The sequence below is a fragment of the Etheostoma cragini genome, chromosome 12, assembly GCF_013103735.1.
Source record: "Etheostoma cragini isolate CJK2018 chromosome 12, CSU_Ecrag_1.0, whole genome shotgun sequence".
NCBI classification, from domain to species: Eukaryota; Metazoa; Chordata; class Actinopteri; order Perciformes; family Percidae; genus Etheostoma; species Etheostoma cragini.
This window is the reverse complement of record NC_048418.1, coordinates 25315082-25328748: the sequence shown is the minus strand read 5'-3', so window position 1 is coordinate 25328748 and position 13667 is coordinate 25315082. Positions and strand designations below refer to the sequence as shown.

The 13667-nt window shown below is 41.8% G+C and overlaps 1 protein-coding gene across 4 annotated transcripts in view; it reads right to left on the bottom strand.

Moving 5' to 3' along the window:
* The window catches only part of crema (cAMP responsive element modulator a), a 15551-nt gene extending 4298 nt beyond the window's left edge, over positions 1–11253 (bottom strand). The window contains exons 1-6 of one of the 4 annotated variants that reach the window (XM_034888351.1): positions 11135–11253; positions 8956–9061; positions 8336–8467; positions 5350–5438; positions 5105–5250; positions 2940–3107 (exon numbers count right to left, since the gene is read on the bottom strand). In XM_034888351.1, the coding sequence (XP_034744242.1) occupies positions 2940–3107; positions 5105–5250; positions 5350–5438; positions 8336–8467; positions 8956–9057 (637 nt within the window). In that variant the 5' untranslated portion in view covers positions 9058–9061; positions 11135–11253. Of the gene's footprint in view, positions 1–458; positions 732–2939; positions 3108–5104; positions 5251–5349; positions 5439–8335; positions 8468–8955; positions 9070–11133 lie in introns of those variants that run through there. The other 3 variants (XM_034888352.1, XM_034888350.1, XM_034888353.1) reach the window with 3 other exon arrangements.
* Positions 11254–13667: the final 2414 nt, after the last annotated feature.

Here is a 13667-nt window from a genome sequence, read left to right as displayed (position 1 = left end):
GTATGTGTATGTGTGTGTGTGTGTGTGTGTGTGTGTGTGTGTGTGTGTTAAAGCAAGATACAGACTGACAGGAACATAGTGCAGCAAACAAACCAAGAACTTTTAAACCTCTGACAGCTGTCTTATCCCTTTTTTCTTTAACAACTCTACCCTGACCTGTTGGAGCGCTTTTCCTTCACATAAGAACCTTTTCTTTTGTGCATTCAAAAATCTTTCAAATTTCATAAATATTCCTGTGAGGAAAAAAAAAGTCTTTCCAGTTGGAAAAAATCGACATATTCACAGTCAATCATAATTGTTTCCCTCTGCTTTTTAGCAGGTGTAAGCTTAAAAATACTTTAAATTCCTTATTGGGAAACATAGCTGACAAGCGTATACAAATAAGTGCATATATATGTCAAGAGTAAAATAAAAGTGACATTTACATGAGTAAAAATGTGAGATGAGAGAAACTCTACCTGACTCAGTCTCATCCCCAGTCACAGCCATCTCTTGTTTCCAATAATCCAGCACCACGGCAGCAAAACACCTCAGCACAGAAACCCTCGGCTGCTCCTGATCCTTCTCTCTTTATTACAACCTCTCCGTCTCCGTCTCCCTTTTCCCTCTCAGCTCTCTCTGTATGCGAGTGGTCAACTCCTGAACTTTGCAGCCTGATTACAATTACAGGCATTGACATCACAATGACATCACTCCTGCTCCGCTGAAGTCTGTGAAACACCCTGGATTAGTCCCTCCCCCCTCCCCCCCACGGACAAAATGGTGAAGTAAAGAACCACACAGAGCTGTTGCAGGCAGGGAGAGAGGGAGGGAGGGGGAGCTGAAGGGGGAGCTGGTAGTGCAAGGGTTGTATTTTTAGCAATGGTGACGCAACTGGAGAGTCGCTCAACAAACAAGAGGATATTGTGTCCCGAGTGGCTGCCGTGAACACTGTTGCGCGCCCTGATTGGAGACATTATGTGTGTGTGTGTGTGTTTGTGTCTTAAAAGACGGGAGGAGGGATCAAGGAGAATAAAGATAATTGAGGTTTTTGCTTGGATTTGTTTAACGTCATCACAACATGTCCACAGCTGATATCATTGAATTCTATTTAACAAAGCCTGTGAAAAGATTATATTTGCTGTTTAAACACTCGGTTGCCTGATGGATCTCTGCTGGAAGAATGCTTTCCAATGGTTTCTGCAGGTTTTACCAAGTCACATTTAAGACTTTCAAAGACCTTTTTCTAATTTAATTTAAGACCTTTATTGAAACATAAAAGTGCAACAAAATGCAGAGTCCCAAATGTGCAGTTTGCAAAGTAGATAAATGTGTCCAATTTAATAAAAAGCAGCATGGTGCTTAAATTTGGACTATTGATAGAAAGAACGACAACAGCACAGAATAAAAGTAAAGATTAGCATTAGAGGGAGTGTTACATGGAAATGGCATAGGAAAATTAAGACCTGTTTAAAAACACTAAAAAAAAAAGAAATAAAGATCTAAAACGCTGCCAAGATACAGATGCCCAGATAGTCTAGCTAGCTGTCTAGATTTACCCTGCAGAGATCTGAGGACCAGGTAACAATAGTCCTCAGATTGGACAGATGGTCTAGCTAGCTGTCTGGATTTACCCTGCAGAGATCTGAGGACCAGGTAACCATAGTCCTCAGATTGGACAGATAGTCTAGCTAGCTGTCTGGATTCACCCTGCAGGGACTTGAGGACCAGGTAACCATAGTCCTCAGAAATCCACCGGAGGTTAGAACGCCAAAACACAGAGAAAGAGGAAGGAAACAGAAAATACATGCATCTGGGGGAATGTCTTGCGGCCCCGGAGCAATCCCAGAAGTGGAACGTTGTGGGCACGGACTACATTTCCAGTGACAGCAACAGCAGTTTTTTTTTAATAAGCAGGCAAAGAACTTTGTAGGCAAAAAGTAGTTCTACCTTATCTGTTCCTGTCCATATTACCTAAACTAGTTTAAGTTTAAGCCTGTAGTAATATATTCAGTCACCATGCAAAAAATGTAAAAACTTGCATAGTACTGAGCCTTGCTCAGCATAGTGTTGGCATGTGTCTCATGATGTAAAAAGGAGACGACCGTAACAAAGACCTATGTACTAGTCCTCCTGGTTTCTCAGGTTGAGCAGCTTCCATTGTGCTTAGACATTTCCTTGTTCCCACCCAGTTCTGAGATGGGCCCGTGAACTTGGAAGCCAAAGGTTTAAATGACGTTCCAACCGAGTTGAATGCTTTATTTTCTTTTTTATTCTTTCTTTTTTTGTTTTATTTTTCTCTTTTTCCTTTTTTTACATGTAGCACTTTGAGATCTATTGATAAAAAGTGCATTATAAATAAAATGTATTATTATTATTATTATTGTTGTTTTCATTAGCTCTAGCCGCCGGGTTAGCCACTGTTAGCAATGCCAGTTGATAACAACGCATTACTCTGTCTTTGTGCATCCAAACAGTGTAACAACACATCGACAGATAGAAGATGGACAGCGCTGCGTGTACGTCGGAATAACACAGAAGTGCTTATAAACTGTATGTTACTACAGCAACAGCAACTGTTGATGCACTTAGCAGCCATGTTGGATTTTTAGCTAGGGGGAGCAACAACAAAATGCGCAAGACCGGACAAGCCCATTCCCAGCTGATCACCAAGCACATCCTGGATGAAAAAGCAAACACTGATGGTGCCAAGTATGTAAGCCCGGTCTCCATTTTCATCATGGATTTAAATATAAATTGTATTAAAACAGGGCATCAAAAGAGTTTCCTGTCAAACAAAGACAGCTGATATTACAGTGCAAATGTGTACTTCTCATTAGGGCTGCACAATTAATTGCAATTGAGATATTTTGCTAGCCAAGGCTAGCAAAATCTGTTTAGGGGCTCTGTACCCTCCCTGAGTTGAAGTGGAGAAAACATATCATTGGGTTGAAGCCTACCTTGGACGAGCACCTGTCCTCCCTGGATGTACAACTGCTGTTGGGAGTCTCCGGGCGTAGAGGCACACTGCAGGACTGTGGCTCCAGGCTGGGTCAGGGTCTGGGCCCCCTGGAGGCCTTCCACTCCAAGGCTGCTCAACTGGATGGCTCTCCCCTGGGCGATCGCAACTGTGTGGGGTCAGCAGAGTCGCAGTCAGGTATCATCCGGTTTCATTCATGTTAAGTACACTGTAAATGGGGCTGTGCAATAAATCAAATTTTGATCGTGATTTCAATTTTAACTCCTAACAATCACGTACGACAATTTAACCGAGAAATACGATTATTTTGCATATTACGTTTTGCAAATAAACTCTTTTTTTGGTTGCTTCCAAAATCCCATACTAACATGTTATTCAGTCGGCTCAAACGTAATGTGAGATTTTTAGTATGTCGGGAAAACGTACAAACCAAGAAAGAATTAGTATGAGAATTGCAAAATTGTTTTAGGTAGAATATTACAGAATACAAACACTGGACACTACACCAGCATCAGTATCCCACAATGCAATGGGGAAGTAACAACAACGTTCATAACGAGAAGCTTGTCAGTAATTTAAGCGTTATCTGGCAAGAGCTGAGGTCAGGAAGGGTAACCATGGTTACGCGTCTCCAACGGAAAGGAGGCTCTCAGGAAGCAACGTTGAAAATGACGGCTTGATGCATCCAAAAAAGATACACACTACAGTTAATTATACAATAGTATGTTGAAAGATAGTTTACATATGGACATTCAGTACATGGCCATACAGTGTGTACTGCAGAGTACGCGGCCGTTGTCTTGTGGTCTGAAGGGGAATTCAAACAGCTGATAGTGAAAGTATGAAAGTATGTGTCCCAGTTCAAGGTGTTTTCATTGTTGATTTTTTAAACAGTTTTCTTGTAATCTTTCTCTTTCCAAAAGTCATGAGTAATCATGTTAAATATTCGGAGCAGCGAGTGCGGTATTACATTCAGTTTATCACACCGTTGTGACAAAAAGGGAACTGAGCCAGAAGTCAAAGCTCCCGATCTACCGGTCAGTGTTCGTTCCAACCCTTACGATGGTCATGAAAGCTGTGTCATGACACAAAGAACCAGATCCAGGGTACAAGCAGCCACACCTGTGGAAACTGTGGTGTGGGGCTGGCGTCTCCCTTAGTGGTAGGGTGAGGAGCTCAGTCATCCGAGAGGAGCTCGGAGTAGAGCCGGTGCTCCTTCGCGTCGAAAGGACCCAGTTGAGGTGGTTTGGGCACCTGGTAAGGATGCCACCTGGGTGCCTCCCTAGGGAGGTGGTCCAGGCCCGTCCAGCTGGGAGGAGGCCCCGGGGAAGACCCAGGACTAGGTGGAGAGATTAAATCTCCAACCTGGCCTGGGAACGCCTCAGACCCCCCAGTCGGAGCTGGTTGATGTGGCTCGGGGAAGGGAAGTTTGGGGTTCCCTGCTGGAGCTGCTGCCCCCCGATAACGGATAAGCGGATGAAGATGGATGGATGGATGGATGGATGGATGGATGGATTGTCTTATTCTGATGGGTGTGAGTTTTTTTTGCTGCTGTAACAATGGAAATTATCCATTGTGGGAATAATAAAGTCTGTCTTATCTTATCTTAAACTGATCAGGAAGGCTGGCTTTGGTATTGGCTGCAAACACGAGACTTTTATAGCTGTGGAGGTTAACCCACAGCCCCCCCCCCCCCCCCCCCCCCCCCCCCCCCCCCCCCCCCCCCCCCCCCCCCCCCCCCCCCCCCCCCCCCCCCCCCCCCCCCCCCCCCACCCACACTGGTCCACCAACGGAACACCTTCTCCAAGAGGCTCTAACAGCTTCAGTGTTGCACGGACCACTGCAATTAATCATTCCTACCATAGGCAATACACTTGTATACACGTTTGTTCATACTATCCTTTGTATTTTCTCTATTTTTTGAAAACTTGTTCTTTCCATTTCTTATTTCTTGTTTGTTCTGTTTGTGTGCTGTGTGTCTGATATGTTGCTGCAGTAGCACTGAAATGTCCTAATTTAGGACCAATGAAGGTCTATTTATCTAATCTAATCTTATTTTATCCTCTCTTCTCTTATAGAGCAGTAGACTGAGAGAGTGGATGAACCACAACTGCATGTGTTGAGGCTAGTACTGTGTGTACTGACTATATTGTCCTGAGCTGGTCTGGTAGATAGACGTTGGTACTGATGCAGAGGCAGCGCTGGAGACCACCGCCGTCTCCTCCTCCGTCTTCTCTTCATCGATTTTAGGAACTGCCGGCAAATCCGATGAAAGCTCATTAAGTATTTTTCTGTGGGTGAAGAGACACGGACAGCTCAACATTATCAGCTACACTTGACACACTCCATGCTGTTTATCACGCTCTTGTTTAATGTTAAAGTCTTCTCACCGATAAGATGGACGCCTGGAGAGAAGCACCCGGGCCTTGTGTGTGTCTGTGACTGACTCGTCATCCTCCACCTCTGCTACAGTGGCAATCTGCACAGTACAAGCAGTATTTCAATGTAGTGAGAAACCCACAATATAGTGGTGGAAGTAAAAGTACTAATATCGCACTGTAAAAGAGACTCTGTTACAAGTCAAAGTCCTGCATTGAAAATGTCACTAGAGTAAAGTATGCAAGTATCATCAGGAGAAGGTACTTGAGGTATCAAAAGTAAAAGTACTCACTGCATAAAAATCCTCCCATTTTAGAAAGTGTAAAGGATCCAACCAGCTGTGTGTTTAATGGTCTCATCATCTCAGCTGGACTTGTAGGTTGTTGTACTGTTGCTAAGTTACTTTATAATAAAACTTCTTTCTGGAAACTTTTACTTTTACTCCACTACATTTCCTCTAAGCATCTTAGTTACTCATTACTACAAAATAAAAGCTGAAGAAAAGCAGGTTAGGGGAATCATTGCTCCTAAGCAACCAAGATAATGTACGCTCCATTCCAGTTGGTGTCCTGGTGTCTGTTTGTTGCCAAGGGGCAAAAAACTAAGAAAGGCCTAAACTAAAGAAGAAGAGGAGGAAGCATAATGACTGATAGTGTCATGGAAGCACCTGGTGCAGGCTCTGCTGCCATGGTAACAGACGATGACCTCCCCAACAACAAAAGTGGTGACGAAGATAACGTTACACACCTTTGGTCATAAAGTTCATAATCAATGCTTTTTTCATACTTTTACTTCTTTAATACAATACAATAGAACATTTAATATCAGAAATCTTATTTCTAATATTTCCATATCACTGGAAATATTAAGTGTTTTTAGATTAAAGAGAGTAGTCTAGACCTGCTCTATCCGTAAATTATAGAGTGGTCTAGACCTGCTCTATCTGTAAATTATAGAGAGGTCTAGACCTGCTCTATCTGTAAATTATAGAGAGGTCTAGACCTGCTCTATCTGTAAATTATAGAGTGGTGTAGACCTGCTCTATTTGTAAATTATAGAGTGGTCTAGACCTGCTCTATCTGTAAATTATAGAGAGGTCTAAACCTACTCTATCTGTAAATTATAGAGTGGTCTAGACCTGCTCTATCTGTAAATAATAGAGTGGTCTAAACTTGCTCTATCTGTTAAATGTCTTGAGATAACTCTTGATATGAATTGATACTATAATTAAAATTGAATTGAATTGAATATTTGAGGTTAAATGTTATCACCGAGAGGGCGTTGCTTTCCGTACCTAGACGTCTGGGAGTAAACTGGGATGGGTCTGATACAATCACTTGTGAAAGAGAAGGAAACCAAGCTGCAATTTGTTTTTATCCAGCCCTTCACAAGACTCAACAGAGAGTCTTATCTGTCTATTGTGTAATTATTTGTGAATGTGTGAGTTAAAGCCCTCTTTTCTCCAAGCATAATCTCCCTGCAGCATGAACAAACAGGTTTACATTTTGCCACCCCAAGGGTACTGTTGGAATAATAACAAAGAGGAATCTTTAAGGGTTATGTAAGGGTTAAGGTTAGGGTTAAGTAAGCTTCTATGACTCACACACTGGTGCGTAATGGTTAAGTACTATCAACACAAAGGCTGCTCTGGCCCTGTTAGAGGACAATGTCTGCGCCAGACAAAGGACCAGTCTGATGTATGCTAAGTTAAACAGGCGTGTGTCCACGTCCATTTATTGATTATTGTGTGAGTGAAAGTTACACCTATGCTTGTTAGACTTATGCTCTCAAAGCAAGTTAATAAAAATACCTAAATGACTTCATTTGTCATTTTTATGCATACCGTTCTGCATATTCAGAGACATAAGAAATGTATAACTTTTAATACAATAGCTCAATCAGAACTGTGCTTTAAGAATTAATGGCACAGGATATTTATTTCTTTGACAATGTCATTGTTACTATGAAAGTTCAGCCAATACCAAAATTAGGTGGGACGTGTCATTGGGAACTCACTGATATGAAGGGTAAGAGTTGAAATCAGTTAAAAAAACACTTTGTGGTTGAGACCTGCTGCTAAACGGGGCAGTTCACAGACATGATGTCCTTCCTGACCTTTTTCCTCTGAATGATGCTTGTCATTTGACAAATGAACATGTAAACTGCAAACCAAGCTGCACCTGTGAGGAAGTCTGCTGCAACATGGTTTTTTATCACATGTGATTTCATTTCCCATCTACGAACTGGGTGCTGAAAAAATAACAGAAACAGCATCTAAAGCACATTGTTTGATGGAAACAATCAACGATTCAGACTTTCTGCAGCGTCCAGCCCACAGGTCAGAGCTGCCTGATGTGTCCACCGCTAGTGGAGCTGTCCTCCTCACCAGACTCAGCGTCTCCTCAATGTGAAGGTTACACCACAGAGCTCAATCTCAGATCCTACTGCTTACATCAATCCTATTAACAGATGCCCTGCATTAGACTACAGGGACTCCATAGTAGAGCCTGACTGATATTGATACAAATATTTGGTGATTTGAAAATCCAATATTCCGATATATTTGCCGATTTTATAAATATGCCTAAAAATAGATTAAATGTATAAAAATACAAACTTGATGTCCTTTGAACCAAAACACAATAGCAACAACAAAAAATCTAAGAGTTGCCAACAGACACTCTGTAGAGCGCCCTCTGGTGGATTGACTATGCAACGCCAACACTCATACATGGGTGAAGGGAGTTTTGTCCGTTTTTATTTTAATTTTTAAATGTTCATTAATCGGCCATTATAAATGCTGAAAAAGCCTAATATCAGCCGATAATATCAACCCGCCGATATATCGGTCAGGCTCTACTTTGTAGTACTTTTTACACATAGTTTGTTTACAGCAGTATTACTTATTTGTTTTAATTTGACTTGAAGCTTTAGTGCGTATCTTTCTTATATTAATGAATGTACAATACCAGCCCTGGTAACACTGCATGCTCTCACCTGGACAGTCTGGACTTGTGGTGACTGTATGACAGAGGTCTGAGGGGCCTGGATCACCCCCTGGACCTGCACCGTCTGACTATCACACAGCTGGACCACAGTCGCTCCAGGAGACTCTCCTGCCACAGACACCTGCTGACACAACTCCAGTCAATCACGGCAAGATCCACAGGGGTAAACATAACGGACAGGCAGAGAACATTTCAGATTCTGAACGTTTTTTACAAAATATCACAATTAAAATGTGGAGTAATCACAGACATTTGCCTCATGGACTTATGGCAGTGTGCCATCCATCCAGCCCATTATAAGAGCCAATCAGCTAATTCTTAATGTGCTTAGAAGTGCTGTATTTACAGCTAACAGCAATTAAATATGATATAGTGTCTGGCTATTTTAGGTTATTCTTAGCGAAATGCTCTGAGTACATTTTAACGGGGTTTTTAGTGTGAATGGTAGACATGGAAGAGCCAGCCTTATGTTAGCACTTTTCCTTACTCTTTCCTTCTTTTCCTGTGTAACAATAGTCCATGGAGTGTTTAAGTGACCCTGATGCCCTGCAGCACCTTCTCTGTCCGTTTGAATTGCTGAACACTTTAGGTGTTACTTCAGGTGTGTACCTGGGGAGACAGACTGTCTTCACTGTAGTTCTCCTCTCCATCTGTCACCGAGTTGTCCAAACCGCTGTCCAGCTGAGGCGTGACTGACATGTCCATAGTCATGAACCTAAACATACAGACAAGCAGAGCTTTAATACTTCCTTGTATTTGGTTCTCCAATACCACCATCTGATGCCCCAAACAAATGATTATCTTTTCATGCCATACCAAACTTGCCTCTCCCAGGACTAGATACAGCATTTCACTGGACACCCCCCCCCCCCCCGATAAGGTTTTTCCTGAATACATAACATATAACCTGCAAAGCACTTGGATTTTCTTTGTTTTCTGAGACGTCACCTAATGTTGTTTGTTTGTTTTTATTGAGTTTGGGGGTTTAAATGGTGTTTCTACGTGGAAAATCTGAAACATGATTTACCAAGACAAAACCAATGTAGGTAGCCTAAATAAAAACATCTTCATGAAAATATGTCATTGGAACAGCAGAACACATTTGGTACATGGTGCCTTCATGCCAGCTGGGAATATTAGGGACCACCACCGTGATTACATTTTTTTTTTCGAATGCCCGCGTTCACATGGCCAGGATGCGATATTACGAATTCCACTATGGCCACGCCAAGACCCGCCTTTCAGTAACATTCACACAATACTATTGGCCGCTCGTCCATGCTTACTGTATCCCCTGACCAGTCACCCAGCCTTAACCACTAATGGTGAAATGCCTAACACCAACCAATCCAGCTGCTTCATAGGGCGGGACTTGGCGTATCCATAGTGGGATGAGTATTCTTCTTCTTCATTTATATTGGCGTTTGGCCTGACAACTTGTTGCCATGACTGCCACCGACTGTTGGGTGTAGCCTAGAGCATCAGGTGTGTGAAAAAATGGAGGCCACAACAACAAAGATGTGCTGCTGTTTTCTCATGCGAGCATACCAACAGCACATGGGCAGGTGTTGCTTTGTGTTATCTGCAGGACAACCAACCGGACAGGACACGGATAAGGTGTTGTGTTTTTATACATAGGCCTATTTATGAATATTTTGAAACATGTTATGTCTGTGTATGTCTCCTGGCAGAGACGTCTGTCCTCAATTAACAATTTATTGTGATTTAAATATTTTCAGTGAGCCAAAATCGCCCTATATCAGACACACCGATGGGATTGGTGCAGCTGACCTCTGGCCCCGCCCATATCAGACACACTGATATGATTGGTGCAGCTCGGCTACAAGGGCATAGTTAATGAGCAGCTTTGCTGTATGCCAGGTTAACTCGCTGAGCTAATTCAAATTCATGAGAACTCTGGGTTTCCATGGTAAATGAACGCAGTATACTTCAGTGTACTTGCATTTGTGCTGTCTGCTCGTGCGTTGCTTGTAAGTTTGAAGGATGAAAATCACAAAATACCTGACAGATGTCAACAGCCAGTGTCACAGTCAAGGAGATTTTACTTCACATATTTCCAAATATGTTCACAAAAATGAACATGGGTCTGTCTGATAAACATTTGTTTAAACACTCACATCTCAAGTTCATATGGTCTACTATCTGCCAGTGAAAGGGTGAAACATCTGGTTAAAAAGTGTTCCCATAATGCAAAATCCATGAGATTAAATAAATTAAATTAAAGCATTATTCAAGAACTGTAGCTCATGGATGACACCAAGTCCCAAGATTTAAGAGAGGACAATTTAGTCAACATAAAATACACTTTGAATTCTCAAGTTGAACAAAGTAATGTTAGTCCTGATGCGACGTGAAACTGAAACTGTGGGCTATGACTTCCCCGGTTTAAACACTTTTATTTTGAAAGGTATGTTCTTTTATCAACGCGATACATGAATAAAGAAAGCCAAGGCTGTTTGTATGAGGAATTTGGAACAAAAATTGAAGCATTAGTATTTTGCGTATATAGGATATTTTATTTTGAAGACAGAGACACCTTCCGCTTTAACATCCGACATCTTGTTGGACAGCTCTGTTCCCTCCAGCCAGGAGCAACTACTGCCAGCCAGCCGAGCAGGACTTTTTATTTTTTTCCTCCATGTTGACCGCGCTGTTCTCAAAGCAAAGTTTTAAGGAGACGTTTTCCGGCAGCGCCGTGTCCCCACACTGTCCCTCGCCTCTGGCCGACTGGCGCGAAGCAAAAAAGTGACAGCTTTGGATGACTTACCGAAGTTTTACGTAGTCTGCCTCGTCACTAATGACAGGTTGGGTGGACGGCCTTCGCACACGTAGTTGCACGTCAGCGCTGATGATGCTGTGCCGAAAATGTCGACCGACGAGTCACTTTAACGTCAAAAGAGTGTCTAGGTGGAGCAAGATGAGTCAGTCCCACCTATTTCCGCATTCGCTATGTCAAATCTTTAAAAGTATTAAATGAGTTAGAGAATGGCTGCATGACCCAAAAGTGTTTAGTATATTGAAATGTATTGTTTTAAAGACCATTTCTACTTGGTTTCCTCCACACAAACCACATAAAAAATAAAGTTCAACTCAACTGTAAAATATATTTTTTTTAAAGATATTTTTCTGTCATTTGTAGGAAGAAAAAGTATGAATATAAACAGGTATGCTATCACTTCCAACAGGCTTGCCACGTGGTTACAAAACCAAATGTAGGGCATTTTAAAGCTAACTTGGATACTTTTCAGTGTGTTGCTATGGTGAGTGCCATGATTCCAGACCAGAGTAATGTTGCCATCTACTGGCTGAAATAAGCAACAACACTTTAAAAAGCAGACATGCAACAGCATCAATTTATCCTGACATTAAGGGTTGTGTAATATTTTAAGCATTTAAAAAAGAAGCAATAGGAAGTGTGTAAAAGTAGAATAAGTATACATCTCTAGCAGCAGTAAGCATTGAAGCTTGAAAGGTGAGGACTGTAATCAAACTGTCCCCGCGCCCCAGTCCATCCCACATGGGTGTGTAGTACACTGTTGAGCACTGTAAATAGGAGATCTCTTCCCCTAGCTTCTCTTATTCTCCTCCCAATGTTTGATACATTATGTGACCATGTATCCTAATCTGTCATTGTCAAAGTGTACAAATAAAACTATTTACTTTGCACATCATTTAACATGCTGAAGAAAAAAAACTCCAAAAAAAATGTTGTTCTGTATAATACACACATATACACATATATATATAATACACTGGGACTACACAGCAATACAGAAAGTTATATATTATATATTTAACACAGCAAATTCAGCAACTGCAGCAACATACAGGTACTATGTATGCAGTACCTGTATGTATGCACACACAAATATTTTCAAAACTATCAGAATTTTTTATATATATACATATGTATACATACATATATATATACATATATATATATATATATATCAATAAACATGTGACAGTTTTGAAAGTATTGTACATACTAACCCACTCCTGATAAATATACTGTATGTACTGTATATATATATATATTTATATATATATTACTTCATTCTGACACATAAAGGTGTGTGCAGTACTGCTGCTGTACTGTAAAATCTGTTCTGTCACTACTCTCTGATTTTCTTTATTTAGACGGGACCCTGGCTGAGCCCAGCACCATCTGTCCTCTTGAATGCCAGCAGAGGGGGGGGACTGTTCAAACCCTGCCCCCGCTGTTGTCAAAGAGCACTGCTCTGCAGGGACACGTCCCTCCCTTAATCTCTAACAGGGGGACACAAAATCAGCAGTACGTGAATCAGGTGTTTTTGAGTGCTGTGTTCATGGATAGTACAAGAGTATAATATGCAGAGGTTGCATTACGTACCTGTATTTTGTACGTTGTATAAAAAAATCCTAAAACATTATGAAGAAAAAATAGCAATAAATTAGAATAATGTTTAAATGTTTAAAAAAAGGTATAAAGACGTCTTAACATGAATCCAACACATCAGCAGATAAAAATCAGCCTACATATTAGGGAAAAGAGAAACATTAGTGATGGGCTAACTGGCCTGTAGGTCTCGTAGTCACTGATGGTGTTTCTCCACTGCATGGTAGCCTACCTCGAGCAGGTACCAACGATGGATAAAGGCCAGAAGGTCCATCCTCAGGTCCAGTTCGTCCCATGGATTCACTCTGCCACATGTATGTCTAACATCAAAACATCATTTATGAAACCACACCTACATTGTTATTAACAATGCATTATTTTAACAGCTTAGTGTTCGAGTCTCTAAATGTGAAGAAGCTTTAGGCCCCCCCAAACGTTATTATAGGCCCGGTTTAATATGCAACTTCCTTTTATAAAACATATGTTGTAGGGGGTCCCTGCTCCGTCTCTCTTTGAGTTAAGAGGGCCTTGGTTTGAACAACGTTGGAGACCCCTTCTTTAAACACACATGTAACAACTGGGTAAACTCTCAGTCCACTACAGCCCCCCCCCCCCTCCTTTCCCTCATGGGCATGTGGTGCAGATAGAGGATGGAGGCTCCAGATGGCCTCATGAAGGCCTGACAGCAGGGAGCCATATGACCTGGGCCAGACAGCTCTTTAGCACTAAATTAGCCTGGGATGAACGCGTAGCATAATTCCATACTAATACCATCAAAGAGGCGTCCGTCGTGGCCTTCGCAGCCTAACTGGCCTCATATGTCAAAGTCTTCCAGGCAGTACAGACACACACAGACAAAGTCTTCCAGGCAGTACAGACACACACAGACAAAGTCTTCCAGGCAATACATACACACACAGAC